The sequence below is a fragment of the Microcebus murinus genome, chromosome 22 (assembly GCF_040939455.1).
Source record: "Microcebus murinus isolate Inina chromosome 22, M.murinus_Inina_mat1.0, whole genome shotgun sequence".
Taxonomy (NCBI): domain Eukaryota; kingdom Metazoa; phylum Chordata; class Mammalia; order Primates; family Cheirogaleidae; genus Microcebus; species Microcebus murinus.
Window position 1 is genome coordinate 11,606,547 of NC_134125.1, and position 18,390 is coordinate 11,624,936.

Below are 18,390 nucleotides of genomic sequence, written 5' to 3' on the forward strand. Positions count from 1 at the left end.
GAAGCCTCAGTCTTACTCTTAAGGCCTTCCAGCTGATAGGGTAAGGCCCATGCAGAGTATCGAGGACAATCTCTGTCACTTAAGTCAACCAATTACAGATGTCAGCCACATCTACAAAACAACCTCACAGGCTGGGCGCAGTGGCTCACGCCTGTAACCCTAGCACTCTGGGAGGCCGAGGCGGGTGGATTGCTCGAGGTCGGGAGTTCGAAACCAGCCTGAGCAAGAGTGAGACCCCATCTCTACTAAAAATAGAAAGAAACTAATTGGCCAACTGAAAATGTATAGAAAAAATTAGCCAGGTATGGTGGTGCATGCCTGTAGTCCCAGCTACTCGGGAGGCTGAGGCAGGAGGATCTCTTGAGCCCAGGAGTTTGAGGTTGCTGTGAGCTAGGCTGACGCCACGGCACTCACTCTAGCCTGGGCAACAAAGCGAGCCTCTGTCAATAAAAAAACCAACAAACCAAAAAACACCCTCAAAGCAACACATAGATTAGAGTTTGATTGCATAACTGAGTAGGATAGTCTAGCTGGTTAGATTGACACTTAAAACTAACCGTCGTAGTCCCTTATTAAATGAGATACCAGCATTGGGGCTGAGAATCTTTTATCATGTCAAGAAAGCACCCATGTAGTCCAATTTATTACAGTGTTTAAAATCAGAAAGGGCTGTTGAATTTGATCAAAGAGCATCTGATTTTTCTCCTTTGATCTGTCACTATGAAGAGTTGCATTATTAGATTTCCTGTTAATCCTTGCATTCCCGGGAATGAACGCCACTTGATTGTGATGTATTATCCTTTGAATATGCTCCTGGATTCTGCATGCTGCTTTTTATGGGAGTTTTGCATCTTCTTTCATAAGTGTTCCTGGCCCTTTGTCTGTGACTTCCCAGAAATTGTTCCGGTCACTTTCACTTAGATCTCATGGGCCACTACTCAGTCACACTTGGTGCCTGGCAGGCTGAGAGCATCATCTTGTAGCTGAGTGGCAACAGCCTTAAGCAAAAATGGAGACTCTCACTTTGAAAGAGTCAGGGGAGGAAGGATATGGAGAGGTCACTGCCAGTCTCTGTCCCCGGGTGATGATCCCTCATTTGCAAATAAAGAACCTGAGGCTCAGCAAGGTATGTTCACTTACCCAGGGTCACACAGCAAGTCTGTGACAGAGCTGTGACTTGAGAAACCAGGTCTTCCGGATGCCAGGGGGAATACCCCCCCCCGGGACCCATGATAATAACAGAATCATCACTATGATATTATAATAGAGTAAGAATAAATAGCTGACGTGCCTAGTACTGTTCTAAGTGCTTCATATATGTGAACTCCTTTCATCCTCACAACAGCACTAGGAGAGAGAGAGTTTTATTATCCCCAACATACAGATGAGAAAACTGAGGCAAGTGACTTGTTAAGGGTAAGCAAGTGGCAGGGCTGGCACTTGGGCCCTGGCAGTCTAGGTACAGAACCCACACTCTTAACCATTGCATGATCCCGCCTCTCTGCCCACTGCCCTCCACCCCCACACCCCTGACCCAGTGACCCCGTCTCACATGGCGGCGGCAGCTGCTTTCTGTGCACCTGAGGCCCCACCAGGTTGCTCCCCACCAACCCAGGCACCCCACACCCACGTCCTCCTCCCTCGGCTACCCCAGCATCCCCCACCTTCTGTCTCCAGAGCCTGCGCATCATTTTTTGTTGCTGTCCTTGTTTTGTTTTGTTTTTTTCCCTTCACTCCGTTCCCTGGGAGACTCTCAAAGGCTACATTCTGCCACCAAGGGACGCAGCAAGGGACAGAGCCCCAGCAGGCACCTGGGATTTCCCAAACCCCACCCCCCTTTGGGGGGCCGGAGGGGGTTGCATTACTTATTTCTCTGTCTAGTCCCGCCCAGCTCCACACCCCCCAAGCTGTTGTTCCCCACCGGGGAAGATGACAAACAGCCCCAGACAATGGCGCACAAGGCTTGCCACATGGCCCTCGCAGTTTAATTTCCTTTAATTCATTTTATATTGAACCAAATGATACTGTTTGTTTTTAATGGCAAACACTCAGCACGGAGGAGGGGCCGTCAGGCCTCCTCCTGGGGAAATTAGGACCAGCTGCCAGTTCAAGTCTCCCCTCCCTCCCTCTCTCCTGCCCTCGCTCGGCTCCCTGCACCTACCCTCCAGCCCTGGGGCCTTTGGAAATCCATTTCCAGGTTGAAAGGTGATAGTGTTCGCCAGCTCGGACGGTCACTGTCTGGAGAGCTGGCCTGGCTCCGTCCCAGCTGCCGTCAGCCCCCCCTAGGATGGCCGCCCCATCCCAAGGCCACCCTTGTCTGGGAATAACTGGACACACGAGACCGGGCTGGGGCCTCGCTGTTCTTGGGGCCCCTGCTCACGGCCGATAATCCTGGGTGGGCACCTGGCCTGATCGGGACCCATCCAGGGCCTTCTCCCAGAAACTACGGATCATAGGGGCTGGGAGGTTCGCGCTGAGCATGTTCATTTATACCGTAGCTGGGAGCAGAGTCACGCTGTGTCCCCATCCTGCCCAATCAGAGTCTGCATTGAACCTGATTCCTGGGTGATGCTCCCGCTCACGAAGGTTGGAGAAGGGCTGATGAGAGGAGGGGTCCCTCCGCTTGCGCCCTGAGGTTTCTGGCACCACCCTTCATGTGTGGGGGGGGTGGGGTCCAGTGCCTCTTTGAAGTCTGAGATGATCCAGAATCTTCGCAAAGCCCCTTTTTTTTTTGCTGAAGTGGGCCACAGTCACTTTCCATTCTTGCAGGTAAAGAGAATTTTAATGTATAACCAAGCCTCTTGGGGAGAAGCTTTGGCAGGGACCAAACCAAGGTGATTAATGCCCAGTTTGGACATTCCAGAGGCCTCTCTGGTCCGGCAAAGGCTGGGCCACCGCCCTCCCCTCCTGCCACCGCCCTGCTAAACCCAAGAAGACCTTGTTCTGCTGACGAGGAAACCACCCTCCCAAAGTCACCAGTTCTGGTCACGTGATGTATCCTCTATATCCTCATTCTGCAGATATTTTTTGGACACCAGCAGAGTGCCAGGCACGATGCCAGGCACAGGGGCCCCCCAGACCCAGGACGTTCGAGCTCCATGCTCACAGTCTGGCGGAGGGAGCGGGCAGAGTGACAGCGTCTCCAGGGCCCTCTGGGAAATCGGAGAGGGGCACCTCAACCAGCCCCCAGCGAAGCCTTCCTGGAGAAGGGCACATCGGAACTGAGTTTTCCAGCAGGGCCGGGAATTAGCCAGGCGACGTGCGTGCCAGGGAGAGGGGACAGCCGGAGCTGCAGCACAGAAACGGGAAACAGTTGGGTGTGTGCGTGTTCCCAGGTGACTCCTGAATGTCTTGCCCCCGAGACTCTAAGCTCCACGAGGGCAGGGAGGACGCCTGGCGTGCTCATGCGATGCCCACTGGCACACAGTAGGCATGCAGTGACTCTCAAAGGAAGGGACGAGCAGGTGTCAGTGGTCGGTATGAATGTGCAGACAGGGCAAGGCAGGGCAGCCCTGGTCCGTGGTTCCAGACACAGTCCCCAGCCCGCCCGCCCGCCCCCCCCCCCACAGGATTGCTTTGCCTTCCCCCGCTAAATGATTAGGGCGGCAGCCAGGCCCCTCCCCCCAGGTGGCCTTGGAGGCGTCCACTTCAGCTCCTCCCTCCCGGAGGAAAGGAAAGAGTGGAGTTTGGGGGAGGTCTCCTGTCTGCTTTCACTGGGGCCGATGCGGCTGCCCTGCTCCCAGTTGCCCCCAGACGTCCCTCCTTCCCCAGGGAGACAAGAGGGGGTCAGAACTGGGACTGGGCCCAAGGCCGCCCACAGATGACATTTCTCAACTCGCAGCTTGTCCAGAAAGGTTCCAGAGTGGATTGGAAAGAGCTTGCGCTCTGGAGTCCCTGGATCCCAGTTCGAATCCTGGTTCTGCCATTTCCACCAGTATCGCCTCTGGCCAGTCACCTCCCCTCTCCATGCCTCAGTTTCCTCATATATAAAAGGGGAAAAAAAGGAAATAATCCTGTTTACCTCTCAGGGTTTGGGGGGAGATTGGAGATGAGCTAAAAAATAAATCACAGCAGCAAAGGCAGAGGTGCTCACAGCAATCCCTGGCACGTGTAGATGCTCGATGTACGTTTTCTCTTTTTTGGCATCTTCCCTCTTGACCTCATGTGAAAAGCCAGGCCTGGTTGCCGGGTGGCCGAGCAGAGCAGCCCTCTGAGGCTTTGCAGGCTTCCGGCTCTTCTCCTGGGGGCCCAGAGTGCCAAGGTCAGAACCTTGAATGGGCCAAAGAAGGAAGGGAACGTTGTCCTTGCTGATCACCCACATGTGCCACCCCCAGACCAGCCTGGGCACGAGTCCTGGGTTTGCCACTAGCTGTGAATCCTTGGGTGAGTGAGATCGTGGTGTTGAGCTCCTCTGTGTACACGATGGATGATGTCACCCACCTCAAGGAGGGCCCGGGGAGGACCACGGGATGTGAGGAGGGGGTTAGCACAGAGCTTTCAGTGCCTGCTCAGTTGTAGCTGTTGGGCTAAGCCCAGACCCTGCCTTGAGGGGCTGACGGAGAGATGGGGGAGAGAGACACCCGAAAGTACAAGGCCAGGACAGAGGGAGACAGTCCCTGGAACACAGACTTACGCCCTGCTGCGTCCTTACCCATGACCATGAACATATGCCCAATGACTGCGACAGAGGCGCGACAGAGGCAGGGGCGTGGCAGAGGAGGGATGGGCCCGTTCTCTGTTCCCCTGTGGGCTTGACCAGGTTGCTGCAGGCCCTTGGGCCTTGATATTGCTGAGAACAGCCTCTTCCCGAGCTCGGTGAGGCGGAGCGGGGGTGGGCCCTGCAGCCAGGCTTCTGTGTCCAGAGCTGTGCAGATTTTAAGAGGAGAAAACCCTCCTCCTCGGAGTTTCAGCTCCTCGTCCCTCATCTCACAGCCACTCAGAGGCAAGGGAGTCCTTCGGAACGCCTGCCTGGCTCTCGCCTCTCCATCCAGCCTGACGTCCATCTGTCACTTGCCGGAGGCTTCGAACTTCTCTTAGTGCCCACCCCACCTTGCTAAACCATGTTCTCTAGGCCTTTGCAGTGGCTGTTCCCTCTGCTGGGAACAGTATCTCCCTGGCCCCCAACCCCGTTGCCTTCAGGCCTCTGTTTAGATGTCACTTCCACTGGGAAGCCTGGACCTATCCCTGGCCCCGGGTGGGGTTGTGTGACTCACCTGTGTGCTCCCACGGCCCCAGGCTACCTCTGTTTTGAAAGCACCATGTGATGTGTGAAAGGACCATGTTTTGAGAGTCGTGATTGCTGGTCTGTCTCCCCACTAGATCACACTTGGTGAGAGCAGACATCAGGAGTCCTGTATGTTTCGTTCAATTCCCAGCACAGTGCTCGGCGCAGAGTATTTGCACTCACAGCAAATGCACTTACAGTGATGCGTGAATGAGTGTTACAGAAACCTACTTTTCTCTGAAGCAGTGTGGACTCAGTTGCGCGGGTCTACTAGACTCGGAGCCAAACAAACAGGTTCCATTTCGGCTGTTTGCTTATTAGCCTTGGACCTTGGGTGAGTCAGTAGACTTCTCAAAGTCTCAGTTTCCTCATCTGTATAATGGGGATGGTAATCGTACCAATGTGGGAAGTAAATGGGCTCATGCATGCGAGTGAAGCCTTCTGAACACTGCAGCTCATTAAGTGGTAGCGTCGATTTATTATTATTATTATTATTTGTGCAAAACCAAAGTAAGCAGAGGAAAGGGAGCCCTGGCAGGCATGACCCTACTCCTCCCCCTGACGTCCCCTAGGAGTAAACGATGATAGTAATTGTCATTGCAGAAGCCAATCACCACGCACACACTGCATGCCAGCCACTGTCCTAGGCTCTTTCCACTTATCCATCCACCCATTCGTTCATTCAACAAGTATTTTTTGACTACCTACCCTGTGCCACGCCCAGTACTAGGTCAATGAATAAGCAGAGTATCCACTTCCAAGGGATTTATGTAAACAAGATGCTGAGATGAAAAGGCAACCTGTCAGGTGGAGACAAAACAAGGAATGCCCTTGTGCCTGGGGGCTGCTCTTTTAGTCAGTGGGGAGGGCCTTGCTGAGAAGGTTAACAGTCATGAAAAGACTAGAAGGAAGCCAGGGAGTTTACTATGTGGATAGATATCTGGGGAAGAGTGTTCCAGGCAGGGGAAACAGCATGTGCAAAGGCCCTGAGGTAGAAATATGCTTGGCAAGTTCAAGGAGCAGCAAGCCAGTGTGGCTGGAGCAGAAAAGGAGGCAGGGCAGCTTCACGGGCGTGCAACGCTTGGCTTAATGCTCTGCTATCACTGTCTGAAATTCTTCATGTTTTAACAGGGAGTCCTGCATTTTCATTTTATACCAGGCATCGCAAATCATGTAGCCAGTCCTGGTGGTGGGAGATACAGTCAGAGAGGTGGCAGGGACCACAGCACCGGAGGCCACTGCCAGCCTCCTCTCGTCCTGCCTCGGAGGCAGCCCATCGGGGATGCTCTTACCATTTGAGTCTGATACTGTCCTTGTGACAGTGGGCACTATTTCTCCTCTGTATTCGGTTCCTATGGCCACTGTAACAAATGACCACAAACTCTGTGGCTTAAAACAACACAAGTTTATTATCTCACAGTTCTGGAGGTCAGAGTCCAAAATGGGCATCACTGCGCTGGAGTCCAGATGTCAGCAGGGCGGTGTCTTCTGCAGGCTCCCTGTGTTCCTTGGCTCTGGCCCTTTCCTCCATCTTCAAAGCACATCTCTCCAACCTCTGTCCCTGTCGTCACATCCTCTTCCTTCACTCTGACCCACTGGCCCCCCTCTCATAAGGACCCTTGTGATGACATTGCCCCCCCCCCATAACCTAGGATAATCTCCCCATCTCAAGATCCTTCGTTGAATCCCATCTGCACTTAAACACAAAATGCCTTTTGCCGTGCAAGATAACAAATTCATAGGTTCTGGGGATCAGGACATGGACATCTTTGGTAGTCTGTTTTTCAGCCTACCACAGCCCCCACTTTGCAGATGAAGAAACTGAGGCCCAGCGAGGCGATATGACTTGGGCAAAGTCCCCCTCCCAGCAAAAGGACAGATCCACAATTGGGGCCCACAATCGGGGACCACAATCATAAAGTTCCAAGTCATGGGCTCTAGACCACCAGGAAGGGAGGTGCTCTCCGCCTATCTCTGTCTCCCTCCCTCCCGCCTTTGTGCCTCTCCCCCGACCCCCTAGGCTTGGGCAGTTTCGGCCCAGAGCATTTATGCCCAAGACTGTAGCTGTCGTGAGGACACACAGGCTCATCCATTCACCTGGGACCGGGACAGAGGGAAGAGGCTGCCTTTCCGTAGCTAACAGGGTCCCAGGCCACTTCAGGCTTAATCATCAACATCTTATAATTGGGCTTCTCCTGGGTCCTGGGGGGGCAGAGCCTTGTTTGTAAGGAAGCTCCTGAACACAGTTGCTGGGGCACGTGGGCTCAGCCCTTCCTGTCCACGGGGCCAATGCTCTTAGATCAAGGAAGGCATGGCCAAGGAAACTGGGAGCCCGACTCCTGCTGCTGACGGGCAGGTTTCTACTCAGAGCCTAGCAACTCCTGCGGGGCCTCAGCCTGGCACCAGGGACTTTCTGTCAGCTGGCCCCCGGGGCCACAGCACCAGAGGCCAATCCCAGCCACTAGCATGCTTTCTGGCCGCCTCCTCATCCCCAGCCGGAAGCCAGAAGGGCAGAGGGAGGACCTTTGTAGGAACTTGGAGGTGGGAGAGGGTGACACACATTTTCATCAGATGAGTGCCCCACTGTCAGATGGCAGATGTGGTAGTGGGTAAGAGCAGCCCTGCTAACATCAGACAGACCCGGATTCAAATCCCACCTCTGCCACATATGAGGTCTATGGTCTTAGGCAAAATGATAAACTTCTCTGAAACTGAGCCTCAGTTTCCCTCATCTGCAAAGTAATAATTTCCCCCCACCTCGTGGGGTTATTATAGTTTATTTAAAAAGCAGGCAAGCAAATTTTCATCTTGTGGCTTTTTTTAAATAACACATATAACATATAAAAACAAAAAGTAACAGATACCCTTGTATACCCAGCTTAAAAAGTCGAAAATGACTAGTTTCTTAGAAACCGCCTGTGCACACCTCCTGGGTTCTGTTCCTCTCCCTCCCTCCCTTTGCCTGTAAGAAATCAGGGTAATTTTATGGTTCCCATTCCTTTGTTTTCCTCGTGTCTGCTTTATGTAGTTTTTATGTCTCCTTCCTTGCTATTATTAAAGATCAGAGGAGATGTAGGCAGAAGCGTGTATAACCTTCTCCCTTCCATACCAAGTTTCCTGCTAAGTTTCTCCTACCTCCCTCTCCTGTTAACAAGCAAGGATTCTGCTGGTTGGGAAATCAGAGCATCAAGCTTGTACTACACTTAGAATTAATAGGCTCTGGATAAGCACCAGACGGACTCTACAGAGAGTAAAACAATGTAGCAAGCAGCTTGGGCTTCTAGATAGTACACAGTCAGCCCAAACTTTACACTCAAACAAATCTGGGTTTTGAATATCAGCACCGCCCACCAGCCTAGGCCACTAATTCTTTGCATTCGCTCCAAAAATATCTGAGTGTCATACTGTGTCTATGACAGCCACTGTGTAGGTGTGGGGATACATGACAAATGAAACAGAGAGACCAAAACAGAGTCCCTGCTTCTCATTTAGTTGGGGAGATCACCATTAAACAAATAAACACAGAAATATAAAACTTCAGATTTCAATAAGCACTAGGAAGAAAATAAAACGGAATTTGTGGAGGATTTTAGGGAAATGGGAAAGGGCTTTCTCTGTGGGATGGATGTTTGAGCTGCAGCCTGTACTTCCTTGCCATCTGACTTTGGTTGGGGAAAAAATTCCATTTTCACATCTGCAAAATAGGGCTGGTAATAACCCCCATCCCAGCTTTGCCCTTAGTCACAGGCCCTGACTCAGTGTCTGGTTCAGCACTGCTCTTCAGTAAATGCCATTGCCCTTTCTCCCCGTGGTTCCTGGTTGTCCACGGTGCTGAAAGTCTGGTGAGGAGCCGTGTGAGTGAGCAGTTTGTAGGTGATGGAGAACCTGCTGCTGGCGAGTGAGTTGGGAAGCCCCCTAACAGGGTCTCACTGGACCCTCTTTAACTGGCGTGATGGCTGAGCCTGGGGGAGGGAGAGAGAAGGGAGGGTATATTGTCCACTGTCAACAGGAAGGCTTCACACTTTTTTGAAGGTGGTATGGAAAGACTCTGCTGTAGAGTCAGGTCCGGCTGCGGTGTAAATCCCAGTTTTGCAGCAAGTATCCTCACCTCTCAGAGCCTAGTGTTCTCATCTGTGAAATGGCCCTACCCTCTCCGGTGGGTACGTCCGGTGGAACAGTGCCCAGCGCATTGCAGGAACCCAGCACGCCTGGCCATTACCACTGTTCCCACCAGAGCAAGGAGGAACTGGGGCAAAGGTGCAGAGGTCTGGGGTACAGGTAAGGAGAAAGGAAGGAGAGTCAAAGGGCTAATTCGCACGGTCTCGGTTCAGTCCCGTTGCCACCCTGGTAACCTGGGGCAGTTCCCTCATCAGTAAGACAAGACTAGCTATAGAACTTCCTTCACCCAGCGGCTGTGAAATCGCGCGGGCAAGTCGCCTCGCCCTGCTCCTGACCTCCAGTCTGGGGCGCTGGTGCGGCCACTCCCTGCTGGACGCGCGGCCTTAGGGGTGAAAGGTGCAAATAAGAGAGGGAAGAGCGGGCGCGCCAAGACGCGGCAAAAGAAGGGAAAAGGCAGCTGTGCCTCGCGAGCTGCGACCTCCTTTGCCCGCGGGGGCTCGGTGCCGGCGCGGGGCGCCCGGGGGCCCGGCCGGGAGCCGTCTCGCGCCGAGCCGGGCAGCCTGGGGCGCGGGGCTGTGACCTCATCGGCCGCCGTCCCGCGGGGCCATGAGATCATGAGATGCCGGCGCTCGCCGAGGAGTCGATTTGTTGGGAGCGCAGGGACAGCCGGCGGCCCGACACGGTGATCTCATCCGGGCCCGGGGGAGGAGAGGAGGAGGAGGAGGAGGCAGGCTGCCCGCCGCGCCGCGGGGAGGGGGATTAATGGCCGCCGCCGGGTGGTGACGTCATCGGCAGCGCCCGTTGCCCGGCAACGCTCAGCCGCCAGCCCCGCCCCTGTGGCCCCGCCCCACACGCTTGCTGCGTGCCTAGCCTCCATCCACCTTGGCACGCTCTTCTCTTTCTTCTTTTTTTAGTTGAGGTATAACTTACACACTGTAAAGTGCTCTCAATATAAATGTACAAGCTCAATGAATTTTGACAAGCATACGTAATCTTCCCAATCAGGTCATCAACAGTGCCATCCAACAGAATTATTAATGCAAGCCACATAGATAATTTTTAATTTGCCAGTAGTCACATTAAACAAGCTAGAAGGAACAGGTGACTTTGATTTTAATGTGTTATCTGTAGCCTAATATGTCCATGAAATGAAAATTATCATTTCAGCATGTAATCAATATAAACATTTTAATGAGATATTTTGCTTTTCTTGTTTTTCTAAGACTTTTACATTCCCTGTGTATTTCATACTTCCAGTACATCTCAGTTTTGGAACAGGCACATTTCAGGTGCTTACTAGCACGGCATTGCTGAGTGGCTACTGTGTTGGGCATCACAGATGTAGAACATTTCCAACACCCGGAAGAATCCTTTGTCCTTCCTTCTGGTCAGTACCCCCACCAAGGAAACCATTGTTCTGAATTTCATCATCACTCTTCAGTTCTCCCTCCCTTTCTCCCCCTAGACCTTGCATCTTTGCCTTCTCTCTCCCCACGTCTCTCTTTATCTCCCAGAGTCTCCGTTTCTGAGTTCCTCACAGTGGCTCAAAGCAGGAGATGGAAAATCAGGCTGGATTTAAACCCTGGCTCTACCACTGTGTAACAACTTTGGACAGAGGTCTTCACCTCTTTGAGCCTTTCTGTCCTCACCTGCTAACTGGAGCTAATAATTACTAAGCCCACCTCCTATGGGTGTCAGAGTTTGGGGACAGTCTGCAGGTACCAAGTGTTCAACTGAGAAACTTACATCACCAACACTGAGCCGCCCTCATCTTTCTCTTTATCTGCTAGTTTCTTCCATCCTGTAATCTTCTCACTTGCTTAAACTCCTGCTCTGTTTTTCTCTCCCCTGCCTCTGTGTTTGAGCTTTCTCATCTGAGAAATGGGGAGTGATCATAACTACCTGCAAGAGGAGCATTTGACGTGCATGGTATGTGCTTAGTGAACAGATTACTCTCTTCCCTTCTGGCCTTCCCCTTCTTACCTGGACTCTTAACTCCTGAGTGTCCTTTGCTGACCTCTAACTCTGTCATTTTTCTATTTATTTCTTCTCCCCACAGCCCCATTTCCCTTCCTGTTTCTGTGCCCTTCCCTGCTTCCCTTCCTGCCTTCCTCTCTACCTTCTGTCTTCAGCCCACCCCCATCAGCGCTTCTCTCTCCCACCACTCCTGGCCATGCTGGCCAAGTAGTCCAGGAGAAGAAAAGTAAGAGAGGGACAATCTCCCTGGATATTGAGGGCCCCAGTACTAAGGGGGGGGGGTACTGAAGGGCCCCAGTACTTCCGAGGGGCCCCTCTGGCCCAGCGGCTGGAAGTGGTTCCTGTAAATAAGTACATTGGAGTAGGCCTTTGAAATGCAGGCTCCTTCTGGCTCTCTGCTAGCTTTAGTCCAGTGCAGCTTTCTAGCCTTCTTTTTCTGACACCCCCTTCTTTTTTATTTTCATTTATTTATATTTCTAGAAACCAGGTCTTGCTTTGTTGCCCAGGCTAGAGCGTAGTAGTAGTGTGATCATAGCTCACTGCAGCCTCGAACTCCTAGGCTCAAGTGATCCTCCCACCTCAGCCTCCTGAGTAGCTGGAACTGTAGATGTGCACCACCACACATTGCTAATTTTTGTACTTTTTTTTGGACACTGGGGTCTCACATGTTGCTCAGGCTAGTCTCAAACTCCTGGCCTCAAGTGATCCTCCCACCTCAGCCTTCCAAAGTGCTAGGATTATAGCTGTGAGCCACTGTGCCCAGCAGAATGGTTAAATTTTCAGGAAATTTGCATGCAGTTGTTAAACCATTGGTAGCTTGAAGTTGGCCTTGTGGGAATATTTACACCACAGAAATTGGCAAACACACAAATCAGGACCTTTATTTATCCCAGAGACCTGGTTTGCCAGCACACCACTGCATGCATATGTGTATATATGTGTGCGTGTGTGTATATATATATGTATGTATGTATATATTCAACCCTATTTACAGATGAGGAAACTGAGAGGTTATTGTCCAAAATCAACCAATTTAGTAAACGATAGATATAATCTTGGAATCCCAAATTTCATTCTCTTAACCACTAGGCTGTCCTGCCTCCACAGATGACAAAGTGTGTATGAAAGAGATTCATAAACAGGCAAAACTCTATAAATATTCATTATTAGTTTTATTTTTTTTTCTTTTTTTTTTCTTTTTTGTTCACGTGAGTTGTCTAGTAGTAACATTATTAGTTTTAATACAGAAAAAAATATCTTTTATCTGTATACATCTGTATACATTCTGTACGTCAAAGCTGCTAACAAATATCTGATTATGTCTCTCCTCCCTTTCTCCCCAGCCCTAGAATTCTTCATCGTGTTTTCCATGTAGGTACACTCTTCTAGAAAATTCTCCTTCTCTGTTCATTTCTCCTGCTTCTCGGCATCCCTGTCTCCTTCACTTACCACCTCCTTCTGGAGCCAGCCCTCTGTTGTTTCCCTGTTTCACTTTTTGTCCCACCCTCCATTCTAGCAGCGAGGAAGTCAGAATAGAATCTGCCCTCCCAACACAACCGCTCCCGCCCCCTCTATCAGAATCCAAGCAGAAACCCATCCGTGCTGAGCAAGTCCTGCAACAATTGCTACTGTTCCCCCTTCACCAAGACGGCTCGTGATCTGATCGCTTTCCTTGTTCTCTGACACCCCAGAGAAACCACACGTCCCATTTGGTGGTCGTCAGAAATAACATGCTTAAGAAAGCTGGAATTATAAAACTGCTTAATTAGGGAGAGATGGTTTCACTGGAATATGCCTAGTTTTCCCTGGTGGTTTGAGCTCCTTCTCAGAGTACCCCCCCCAGCAGCTAATTGCTACCTTTAACGTGGCACTTCATAGGCACTCACTCCCTTAATTTTATTTTCTGTGACATCAGTGCTTGCTTAGAAAGAGACAGTCTCTCTTTGATGTTCCTTCTCTCTCGTTCTCTGTCAGCAAACTCTAGAAAGTTGATGTGAGTGATGAGGCTAGAATCATTAGATCCAAGGGTCCCCCATTGGCCAGGCACAGCAGCTCACACCTGCAATCCCAGACAGTTGGGAGGTGGAGGCCAGAGGATCGCTTGAGGCCAGGGGTTCGAGGCCAGCCTGAGAAACATAGCAAGATCCCATCTCTACAAAAAACAAATAAATTCGCTAGCCGTGGCATTGAGTACCTACCGTCCCAGCTACTCAGGAGGCTGAAGTTAGGGGGTAACTAGAGCCCAGGAGTTTGAGCTGCCATTCCACCACTGCACTCCAGCCTGGGTGACAAAGTGAAACCCCCTCTCTTAAAAAAAAAGAAGAGAGAGAGAAAGATTCCCCCATTACTAAATGAGCACCAAATATGTCCTAGAATCTGGGAATACACCCAGAGCCAAATAATCTTTTCCCATAAAGGACTTACAGTCCAGTGGGACAGACAGATACTAAAATAATTGTTTTATTTTATTTTATTTATTTTTGAGACAAAGTCTCACTCTGTTGCCCAGCTAGAGTGCTGTGGCGTCGGCCTTGCTCACAGGAACCTCAAACTTCTGGGCTCCAGCAGTCCTCCTGCCTCAGCCTCCCAAGTATCAGGGACTACAGGCATGTGCCACCATGCCCAGCTAATTTTTTCTATATATTTTTAGTTGGCCAATTAATTTCTTTCTATTTTTTTAATAGAGACGGGGTCTCGCTCTTGCTCAGGCTGGTTTCGAACTCCTGACCTTGAGCGATCCTCCTGCCTCGGCCTCCCAGAGTGCTAGGATTCCAGGCATGAGCCACCGTGCCTGGCCTAAAATAATTTTTTTTAAATGGTGAGACATGCTCTGAAGGAGTGGTATAGGGCAACGGAGAGGGTGTAACGGGAGCACCTAATGTAATTAAAGAGTCAGAGAACTTCTCATAGGAGGTGACAGAGAGTAGAGGAATCACTGCTCCATTTACAAAGGAAGAGCTTGGTGTCGTCAAGCAACTGAAAGAAGGGCCAAAAATCTGGTACCTGAGCTTCTTGGGAAATTCTGGGATGTATTTGAGACCCCATTGAGACATGACTTCTCTGGCTTCTGATGTTCTAGACCCAGGGGGTCAGCAAACTACCAGCCATAGGCCAAATACTTCCTGCCACCTATTTTTATAAATAAAGTTTTATTGGCACACAGCCACGCCCATTTGCTTGCCTATTGTCTGAGGCTGCTCTTCCACCGCAACAGCAGAGGCTATATGGCCTGCAGAGCCAGAGTATTCACCACCTGGCCCTATGTAGAGGAAGTTTGCTGACACTTGGTCTAGACCTACCCAAGAGCAAGCGGGAAGTTTGGGGTTTGGACCAGGAACTAACCCACAGCTAAGGGGGCCGCGAATTGCAGGATCCAAAGACAGTGGCCAAGACTACACAAGGAGGTAGGTGACAATGTGGGATCTGAACCCAGGCTATCTGGGTCCTGAGGCTGTGCTCTTAACCCTCCAGCCAGGCTGGTTGTTGGAGATTAGCCTGGGAGGAAGAACAGAGAAGGGACCAGTCAGTGAGACGCCAGCAGGCAGGGGCTCCTAGACACACAGGGCTCTTGTGTGGGGTGTCCATGTCCTCATCCGCCGTGAGGCCAGGCAGGCCAGGCAGGCCAGGCGGGAGGCTGCCTACCAAGATGGCACTCAGCCTGCCAACCGTCCTTCCCTTCACCAGCCTGGCTCTTATTCATCCATTGTGAAGTCATGTTTCTCGAACTTGAACGTGCACTCAGATCACCTTGGGGCCTTGTTAAATTGCAGATTGTGGTTCAGGAGGTCTGGAGCGAGGCCTGGGTCTGACAAGCTCCCAGGCACTGCAGCTGCTGGTCTGCAGACCACACTTTGAGTAGCTTAGGAGATACCTTCAATTAGACATTCCTCGTCAGTCCCCCATGCCCACTGTGCCTCAACTCCTGGGCCTCCTCGAGCTCACCTTTTACCTTCATGACCTTGACACCTTTGAAGAGTGCTAGGCAGTTACTTTGTAGGCTGTCCCTCAATTTGGATTTCTCTTTCGTTTTCTCATGATTAGATTGAAATTATGAGTTTGGGGCAGAAAACCACTACTGATACTGTGTCCTTCTTAAGTCATCGTATTAAGGCGTTCAGGATGTCAATATAACTTCTTACCGTGGACGTTAACCTTGATCACTTGGTTAATGTGACATGTGCTTGGTTCCTTCACTGTGAAGTTGCTATTTTTCAGAATTTTTTTTTTTTTTTTTTAGAGTCAGCGTCTCACTCTGTCACCCAGGCTAGAGTGCAATGGCGAGATCATAGCTCGTTGCAACCTCCAACTCTTGGGCTCAAGCAGTCTTCCCATCTCAGCCTCCCAAGTAGCTAGGACTACTGGTGTGCACCACCATGCCCAGCTAATTTTTTCATTTTTTTTGTGGAGGTGGGGTTTCACTCTGTTGCCCAGGCTGGTCTCAAACTCCTGACCTCAAGTATTCTTCCTGACTTGGATTCCCAAAATGCTATAAATCCCAAAGTACTGGAATTGCAAGTGTGAGTCACCATGCCTGGCGGTTTTTCAGGATAATTTTTTAATGGCTATGTGGCTTTCCATTGTAGACCTTAAACATAATCAGACCCTCTGTTTTATACATTGTGTTTGTTACTTTTTTTTTTTTTTTACTGTTATAAAGAATGCCACATCGACTATTCTTATTGGTACATCTTTGCACATACCCCTGATTATTTTGTTATGATAAATTGCTAGAAATAGAATTGTCGACACAAAGGTTATTCACATTTTTACAGTTATGGATATCTGGAGCAGGGTTATTTGTTTGTATTTGTATTTTAATCAGCTTTATTGAGGTATAATTCAAATACAATAAAATAGACAGATTTGGAGCATATATTTCAATGAGTTTGGCAGATGTACATACCCATGTATCCACAATCCCAATCAAGATATAAAATATTTTTATCACTTCCCAAAATTTCCTGCCACCCCCTTGCAGTCGTTCTCCCACCCCCTACCCCAGGCAACCACAGATCTGGTTTCTATGACTTCAGGTCAGTGTTACCTATTCTAGGAGTTCACGTAAACCAGAATTATACAATAAATGCTCTCGTATAGACTGCCTTCTTTGATTCGACATAGAGTCTGCGAGATTCATCCACATTGTTGCACGCCCCTGCCATTCATGGATCTTACTGCAGAGTAGGATCCTATGGTATAAATACACCGCCGTTTGTTTATCCATTCTTCAATTGACAGACATCTGGGCCAGCGAGGGGGTTTTATGCATAAGGCTACTACGAACATTGGCGTCCATGTGGACACTTGTTTTCCTTTCTCCCGGGCAAACCCCTCCGAGTGGCATTGCTGGGTGGGTAGGTGGGCATGTGCTCAGCCTTATTAGACAGGACAGGTCAGGGTTGTTTGCATCTCCATGGTCCAGCGCTGGCCACAGAAAGCTTGGGGGACTTGGCCGAGGGCAAAGGGAGGACGGGAAATGGAATTTGTCACCGGGCACCATGCTGGGTACTTTTCCTGTTCCCCTCCTTTAATCCTCAAAGCAACTCCAGAAGGTGGGGGTTGTGACTCCCATTCTATAGATGAGGAAACTGAGGCTCACAGACTCAGTTTCACAGACATCAGCAAGAGATGATTCAAACCCAGCCCCGTGTGGGTGCCCACCAGGTGTTCATTCTGCCTCCTTGGAGATAGCAGGTGACGGGTAGCAGGTGAGGCCTCACAGCCTCACCTCCACCCTGTGCCCGTCCTGGCCTGGGCCCTGAGAGCAGTCGCCTGTGGTGCCCGAGTTAGCCCTCTAGGGACGGGGTGATCTGGGTACGGGGCTGTGCCGCCACATTTGGCCTCTAGCCCTCTGAGCCATAGCGAGACCCGCCCTCCAGCCCTCTGCCAAAGGTGTAGAGTTTCCCTACCCTGCAAGGCGACCCTCAGCGCGTTGATCTTCTGGGATGGTGGGTGGCGGGTGAGGGCAGCGGGCGGCGGCCTCGTCTCCCCGGCCAGATCACAGCCCCATTAGGAGCTGGCCTGAGTGCTTTCCAGAGCTGATTAATGGCCTGCCCGTGACCTGGAATGTCATTACTGCCCGGGCCGGGGCCCCCCAGCTCGGTCCTTTGGGTCTTTTACGGCTAACAATAATTGATGCTCTCTGTGCGGTTGCAGGGAAAGTTCTATCTGGTCATCGAGGAGCTGAGCCAGCTGTTCCGCTCTCTGGTCCCCATCCAGCTGTGGTACAAGTACATCATGGGCGACGACTCCGCCAACAGCTACTTCCTGGGAGGCGTCCTGATCGTCCTCTACAGCCTCTGCAAGGTGGGGCGGCCCCGTCCCCCAGCCGGGCCTGGGGCTCCTCCACTGGGGAGACTGGATGCCCGTGCTAACGCCATGTCTTTCTTATTAATTGAAGTAAAATTCGCACACCATAAAAACTAACCACTGACCATTGTAAAGTGCGCAGGTCAGTGGCATTTAGCAGATTCACAGTGCCGTGCAACCGCCTCGTACTAGTCCCAAGGCTTTTTCATCACCCCAAAAAGAAACCCCATACCCATTAAACAGTCACTCCCCATTCCCTGCTCCCCCAGCGCCTGGCAACTAATCTGCTTTCTGTCTCTTGAAATTTCCCTATTCTGGATGTTTTGTATAAATGGAATCATACAATATGGGACCTTTTGTGTCTAGCTTCTCGCACTTAGCATAATATTAATATTTCTGAGGGTCATCCACATTGTAGCATATATCAGTACTTTTTTCTTTTTTCTTTTTTTTTTTTTCTTGAGACAGAGCCTCACTTTGTTGCCCAGGCTAGAGTGAGTGCCGTGGCATCAGCCTAGCTCACAGCAACCTCAAACTCCTGGGCTCAAGCGATCCTCCTGCCTCAGCCTCCCGAGTAGCTGGGACTACAGGCATGCGCCACCATGCCCAGCTAATTTTTTTTTTTTTTTTTTTTTTTTTTTTTTTTTTTTTTTTTTTTGAGACAGAGTCTCGCTTTGTTGCCCAGGCTAGAGTGAGTGCCGTGGCGTCAGCCTAGCTCACAGCAACCTCAAACTCCTGGGCTCGAGTGATCCTTCTGCCTC

General features: G+C 50.8%; 1 protein-coding gene across 3 annotated transcripts in view; it reads left to right on the forward strand.

The window, feature by feature from the left end:
• Positions 1–18,390, forward strand: part of RNFT2 (ring finger protein, transmembrane 2) — a 59,466-nt gene that overhangs the window by 30,510 nt on the left and 10,566 nt on the right. For all 3 annotated transcript variants that reach the window (XM_075996603.1, XM_075996605.1, XM_075996604.1), the window contains exon 8: positions 17,477–17,626. In XM_075996603.1, the coding sequence (XP_075852718.1) occupies positions 17,477–17,626 (150 nt within the window). The remainder of the gene's footprint in view (positions 1–17,476; positions 17,627–18,390) is intronic.